The sequence below is a fragment of the Octodon degus genome, unplaced genomic scaffold, assembly GCF_000260255.1.
Source record: "Octodon degus isolate 3935 unplaced genomic scaffold, OctDeg1.0 scaffold00091, whole genome shotgun sequence".
NCBI lineage: Eukaryota > Metazoa > Chordata > Mammalia > Rodentia > Octodontidae > Octodon > Octodon degus.
This window is the reverse complement of record NW_004524667.1, coordinates 6,268,636-6,275,848: the sequence shown is the minus strand read 5'-3', so window position 1 is coordinate 6,275,848 and position 7,213 is coordinate 6,268,636. Positions and strand designations below refer to the sequence as shown.

The window sequence follows — 7,213 nt, the reverse complement described above, 5'->3', positions numbered from 1 at the left end:
AGTTACATTTTTAGTTATATAGGTTTTGCTTTAACTTGGTCTTAACCATCCAGCAGGAAAGTATAACCACAATGTATAAAAAGTAATGCCATATTACTATGCTGAGCTGTAAAAGGCTCAAGTCAGCAACCTCTGACATTGCCAGTCTTTTGTATAACCCACTACTATTATGGACTATTGAACTATATTGGGTTATTTTGCTGAATTCAAATACCTACAATATTTGAACTGGCATCAGGTGTGAAAAGGTCCTTTAAAGACTTCTCCAAATATAGCTTCTCTAACGTCAGTGGAACACCCATCTCTGACAAAACAAAACAAAAAAAGGGGGATATAAATAAAGGATCATTTTGTAGTGGAAAAAAATATATACAGGGGCTGGTGGGATGGCTCTGTGGTCTAGGGCACCTACTTGGAACAAGCTAAGCTAAGCAGAGCACGGGGACCGCGGTTCAGTCTTCTGGCACCACATGCCGGCCAGCCCCACCCCCTGGTGGGCTGGGCTGGCCGCGTACACACACACATGCATACGCACACACACATAGATAAATAAAATTAAAAAAAAAAAAAAGAAAGTAGAGTGTGGAAAAAAAAAGAAAAGAGTGTGGTATCCCAGCACCTGGGGACTAAAGCGGTAGGAGCCAGAGTTGAAGTCATCAATGGAAAAGGACAATTGCATGGCAATAGCAGTATAGAGGAATGTAAGATAGAAGATATGTCTTTTTTTTTTCTTGGATGTGTCTTTAAATGGCGTAATTAAATTATTTTCTATTACTTCTGCTTATGAAATTAGCATATGTTCACAAAATTTAGGAATTGAAAAGATGAAAATATGAATCTTTAATTTTTGTTTTGCTTTTTAGGACAAAGTCTCAATGTGCTAGTTCAGGCTGGCCTTGATTCATTGTGTATACCAGGCTGGCCTGGAAATCAGCAATCCTCCCCGCTCAGTCTCCTGAATACTGGGATTAGAGGTGTGTGTGCTACCACACCTGGCAAGAGCATTAAGCTTTTTATTTTTTTTTTGGTACTGGGGATTGAAGTCAGGATCTTATGCTTGCCAGGCAGGCGCTTAAGCTGCTAAGCTCTCTCCCTGGCCCTAGCATTAATCTTTTATAGTGTTAAATCACCTATGGAGATGTCTTTTTTTTAATTTGTGTGTGTGTGTGTGTGCGTATGTGGCCAGCTCAGCCCACCAGGGGGCGGGGCTGGCTGGCATGTGGTGCTGGGGATTGAACCGTGGTCTCTGTGCTTTGCCAAGCTTGTTCTAAGTAGGTGCTTTAAACCACTGAGCCATCTCACGAGCCCCTATGGAGATGTCTTTAATAAATAAATTTACACTACTCTAACCATGGTAGTGCCTGCCAGGGGAGGCTGAGACAGGAGGATCAAGGCCAGCCTGGGCTAAATAATGAGACCCTGCCAAAAGGCAAGAATGTACAGTACTTGGAGATGTGTAAACTACTTATAATGATGATATAGAAATCTGATTTATAGATAAATGTATTTGGTATATACTGTATAGATATCTTGAATTTTTTTAAGGCCAGGACTTGCTATGTTGCAAGGTTAGAAAAAAGAAAAAAGTACAAACCCGAGCTTTGTGTTTTATTTCCGTTAGATCTTTCAAGACGGCCACCTGAGCCACTTTATAGATGGAAGAGAGACAGGGAACTGGATGTCTTATGTCAACTGTGCCCGCTTCCCCAAGGAGCAGAACTTGGTTGCTGTTCAGTGTCAAGGACAAATATTTTATGAGAGCTGCAAGGAGATTCACCAGAACCAAGAGCTGCTTGTGTGGTATGGAGACTGCTATGAGAAGTTTCTGGACATTCCCGTAAGCCTGCAGGTCACTGAGCAGGATACTCAGTCAGCAGCGCCCATGGAAGGTGAGTGCCGGCCCTGCCTGCCCAGTGGGGCCTCAGAGGGAGCAAGCTCTGCCCTAAGCTTCCTTTCCAGTCGAAATCTGCCAGCTCGGGCCAGTAGATAGCTTGGTGGTCTAAACACCTGCCTGGCAAGTATGAAGACCTGAGTTCAAGCCCTGGTAGTACATGCTTGTAATCCCAGTGCTGGGGAGGCTGAGACAGGATGATCACCGAGCTGCATAGCAAGACTGTACCAAAGAAACAAGGAAAGAAAGACAAAGAATTTAAAAAGAAAGAATGAAGAAATGCACTAGTTCTACAGAGAGGGTTGCCCTGTTCAAGGAAATGTCTTCCAAATCTTTCCAAAGCTGCAGAAGCTACTTCTGTTCATAGGGATAACCCAACCCCTTACCCCACACCCCTTCTTGAGAATAAGAGAGGAGAAATAATAAATGGATGCTTCTTCTGCCTTGGGTGAGTCAGTTCTGACTGCTCTCTGCTCATACTTAGAATCACAGTGGCTGAAGAAAAGCTCTTAGTGCAGCGGCTTTCAAATGGTGCGATGCAAGGTGCTCAGCTGAGTGACCAACATGACAGCGGGTCCACTGCAAGTATTCAGCAGGGAGAGCACTTGTCTCGCGTGGACACACCGCTGGGTGCTTTTCTCCACCACTGAAAAGATAATTAGAGTAAAAAAAAACAGTAATGGAAAGCCAGGTGTGCCAGTGCAGACCTGTAATTCCAGCAGTCTGGGAGGCTGAGACAGGAGCGTTACAAAGTTGAGCCTCACCTGGGCAATTTAGCAATTTAGGCCCTGTTGCAAAATAAAAGCATAAAAGTAAATAAAAAGACTGGTTGTGTATGTAGCTCAGTACAAAGGCTCAGTATTTGTGGTTCCATCCCCCATACCACAAATAAGTTAATTAATAAGAGTTACTTATGCCTGGCAAGCGCAAGGACCTGAGTTCAATCCCTGGTTGGGGAGGGGGGGGGGGGGGATGTTAGGTAATAAACATTAAGCATTGGGGGGTTATTTGTTTGTTTGTTTTGTTTTTTCCTTGAATTTTTTTATTGGGAGCATTGTTTTATGAAGTTTGTTTTTGTTTTTTGTTTTTCTGATGCTAACAGTGTATGCTAGATATCCAGGATAAAATATATTTTTCTGGCTGGGCATAGTGATACACACCTGTAATTCCAGCACTTGCAAGGCTGAGGCAGGAAGATTGCCAAAAGTTCGAGGCCACCGTGGCTATATAGTTAGTTCATGGGCAGCCTGAACTGTACAGCAAGACCCTGTCTCAAAAACAAAACAAAAGCAAAATAATAATAATTTGTTTCTGTGGGTCCAGATGAGTGGGAGACACTCCGAGCCAGGTGCTATCTCCAGGACTTGAGCGCAGCTGTGCTCAGGGATCTTGTGTGAAGATGCCGGTTCTTATGGGGCGGGCTGCACTTTTCTGTATTTCTGCTGAAGGAGGCTGCTAGCTGGGCATGCTCATAAATGCCTGTAATCCCAGCACTAGGGAGGCTGAGGCAGGAAGATGGTGAGTTTGAGACCAGCTTGGGCTACAAACTGAACTCAAGACCAGCCTGAAATGCATAGTGAGACCTTGTCTCAAAAAGACTGAAAAAAAAAAAAGCAAGAACAGAAAACAAAAAGGCTACTGCTGGTCTCCGGACTGGGTCTGAGCAGCATGGCAGTAGAGGACCATCCAGCCGTGGGGCCATGCCCCATGGGAACCTCTGAGCCTCTGGGATTGATTGTGCTGGTGTCCAGGTGCTTGGGGCTGCAGGGTGAGTACTGCACCACTGAGTACAGCCCCAGGCCTATAATTTACATTTTTAATGAGCTCTGGGTCTGAGAGCTGCTCACCTTCTAGGTAGGCAAATGTAAATCACTGTCATGCATGTAACTGAAGATGGAAGGCCTATTGTTTATGTAAAAGAATAGTGGATTGCAACAAGAGGAGGCAGGCATGGTGATGTCCTGGATGAGGGAAGCAGGCTTTACAACTAACAGCTAGGGAAGAGCAGAGTAAGGGAGGCAGAGGGGAAAGACAGGCTCAGGAGCAGGAAGGCCAGCGCCAAAGAGCTGTGTGCCAGTGATCCTGGGGGATGTGGTCTGATTCAGTGGTTTGAACAAGTCAGGCTGTCGGAGCTGTCACTATCTTCCGCTTAACGAGGGGTGAGTAGGCCAGGATCCTCCATGCCATACTTGGGACCAGAACAGGTAGGAGTTGGAGTCACTCCCATAAATGTTCCATGTACTCTTGAAATAGAAGCAGAAAATGGATATAAGGATGCTGAAGGGCCAGCCTGATAGCTCAGCAGACTGAAGTGCCTGCTTAGGCAGAGTGTAGCAGCTGGGGTTCGGGGTTCGATCCCCCGCGTGCTGTGCCAGCCCCACCTGCGGGGTACGCTGAGGCAATGATTGAGACTGGGTGTCATGGTGTGCACCTGTTATTCCAGCACTTGGGAGGCTGAAAAACAGGATCACTACGAGTATGAGTAGTGAGACCCTGTAGACCCTGTACTAAATACATAATGTTTTTTTAAAAATTAATAAGAGTGGGCCAGGGAGATAGCTCAGTAGGATAAGCGCTTGCCTGGCAAGTGCAGGGGCCTGAGTTCAATCCCTGGTTCTGCAAAAAAAAAAAAAAGAGTGCTGAGACTGGGGAGATAGCTCAGCGGCACACCTGCCTGGCAAGTGCAAGGTCCTGAGTTAAATTCCTGGTACTAAAAAAGAGAAATACATGCTGAATAACCCCCAAAATGTTAGCTTCCTTTTGAGAAATTATTTTATCAGTATGTGTTGAACTGTTCGTGTCCATAACCTTTAACAGGTCAGTAACAGTCATGACAGTTGTTAGCATGGTGTGTGAGGCCACGGCCATAACAAGCAGTAGGGTGTGACCAGCCTGCAGCCACTTCTGCTGAGTCTGAATGAGGGTGACACTGGGTGACACTGGATACCTACCCACTGTGAGATGTATGGAAGGGAACTTGTGAATGACCTTGTTTGTTGGCAAAACAAAAGTTTTGATGGTCTTTTGTTGCTGCTTGTTTTTGTGGGGCTGGGGATCTACATCCTGAGGGCCTGAGGTGAGGGCCCTACAGGCAGCAGTATGAGTAGTTTGTAACAAGCTAACAAAGACCTGACCGGTTCTTGCTTGTTATCCCAGCGCTCTAGCAGGCTGAAGTAGGGTCACAATTTTCAAGTTGGAGTCCAGTCTGGACAACATAATGAGAACCTGTCCAAGAATAAATGAGAGACCTGAGGATGTAGCTCAGTGCAAAAGCCCTGGGTTCAATCAATAAGAGATCTAAACTTCTCTGCTCTTCTGAAAGGATTGGCTTTGACAAAAGGTTTTTTGAGAGAACTTCCCCATCAGATCTGAACTCTGTGGGTGGGGCATGTGGGTATGCATGCATGTATGTATGTATTTTGGTACCTGAGGTTGAACTCGGGACCTTGCACTTGCCAGGCAGGTGCCGTGTGTGCCACCGAGTCCTAAATCCCTGGCCCTGGGTGCGTTGGAATGTGCAAGTGCTGTGCATGTTTTGGGGTGGAGGTGTGGACCGTGAAAACCTCTGTCGTTAAGGGAAGAGCACTGGACACGAATGAAGTCAACCATTTTGGAGACTACCCTTAATGTGTACCACACTGTCCTTCCAGAGAGTATCAGTATTATCAGAGCTGGGAAGCTGCTTAGCTTAGAAAAAAAAGAAAGAAAGAAAGAAGATGAGGACAAGAGGAAAAAGAAAAGGACTAGGATAACATTGAGACACATTTCCAAAGACTGGAAATCTAGCCGGAGAGAGCCCAACTGATAAAGGTCATTTTTTTTGGCTTGAATGCTTTCATTTGTAAAATCAGCGGCCCTGTCCAGGAAGCAGGCCAGGTACTTCTGACCAGTAGAACCTGGCTCTGAGCTGGAATCCCCTCTGCAGGGGGCCCTGAGTGTATTAGGCACCTCAATGAAAGTGATAGACCGCATGCAGGCTGGGGACCTTTGATTGGCTGTAGCCCTCCTGGTTGTTTACTTAATGACTGGTTTATTTCCTCAGCTGCCTGTTAACCATGCCTGGGATGTAACAAAGCCCCTGCTGGCTTGATAGAGAAAAGATCTCTATCTACAGATTCTTGCATAGACTCCTTCTTGGCTCTTCTGTTCCCCCTCGGTAGACAGTGAGTTTCATAGGAAGCCACTTCATACCCTGGAACCCAGTGTCCCAGGTGGGATGGTTGGGGTGCTTTTTGTGGGTGGCCCTTGTTCTCTCCCAGCCCCCAGTGCATAGACACCTCTGGTCCCCAGACCTCTGCTGTAACCTTCCCCAGCCTCCTCCTCCACAGGTGAGAGCACCTTTACCTTTTTCAGGGCCTGCTTATGACTCAGTGACCCAGTCTACACTGTGGCTAGGTCTCAGCCACATGTAGACCCTGTGGATTGAGGAAGCCAAAATGTTTTCACTTGTAAACATTCTAACACTGTAGCTGTGGCTGTTCCTAGAGGAAAGGGACAGGAGGTAGCTGTGGTAGACTAACCTTGAAACAAGGCCTGGCAGGAAGCTTAAGGACTGGAGTGCCACCCACTGTGATGGTGGATACTTGGACTCTCAGCTACTTGAGAGGCGGGACAGGAGTGTTAAAAGGCCAGCCAGGCAGCCTATCTCAAAATAAAAAGTAAAAGCTGGGGATGTAGCTCAGTATGAGGGCATGAGCTCAAGCCCTAGCACTTTAGGGAAAAAAAGTGAACTATTCTTAAGTTGGGCTGAAAGGAGGATTTCTTCAACAAAAGCACTTTGGCAAACAAGAGAAAAGAATAGCCTGTGGTTTTATCGAGGAATAAGCATTATATTTTAAGGTAACAGTGGGTTATTATATGTAATTTTTTGTTCTTTGAGACAGGGTCTTGTTTTTCTGTAATCAAGGCTGGCCTTGAACTTATCATCTTGCTGGTTATAGGCTTGCTCCACCCTGCCTAGCAGCAGCATTATTGGTACACTTCCTACAACATCCTTATCTTACCTGGGTGTGGTAGGGCAGGACTGTATTCCCAGCACACTGGGAGGCTAAAGCAGCAGAGAATAAAAAAAAAAAAATTGAGCAGTTCCTGGGCAGTTTAACAACTCAGTGAGACCTTGTCTCAAAAAGGCTGAGAATGCAGCTTGGTGTGAGGGCCCTGGGGTCAGTACCTAGTGCCGCACACCACAGGGGGAGCCTTAAGCTAGGTGTGGTACACATCTGCATCCCCAGCATTCGGAGAGGCTGAAGTTGGAGGATTAGACTTCAAAGCCAGCCTGGGCCACACAGCAACACCCTGTCTCAAAAAAGAAAAAAAAAAAAC

At 46.1% G+C, this 7,213-nt stretch overlaps 1 protein-coding gene across 1 annotated transcript in view; it reads left to right on the top strand.

Moving 5' to 3' along the window:
• The window catches only part of Prdm14 (PR/SET domain 14), a 22,619-nt gene that overhangs the window by 8,947 nt on the left and 6,459 nt on the right, over positions 1 to 7,213 (top strand). The window contains exon 5 of the mRNA XM_004637573.2: positions 1,622 to 1,889. Coding sequence (XP_004637630.1) covers positions 1,622 to 1,889 — 268 coding nt within the window. The remainder of the gene's footprint in view (positions 1 to 1,621; positions 1,890 to 7,213) is intronic.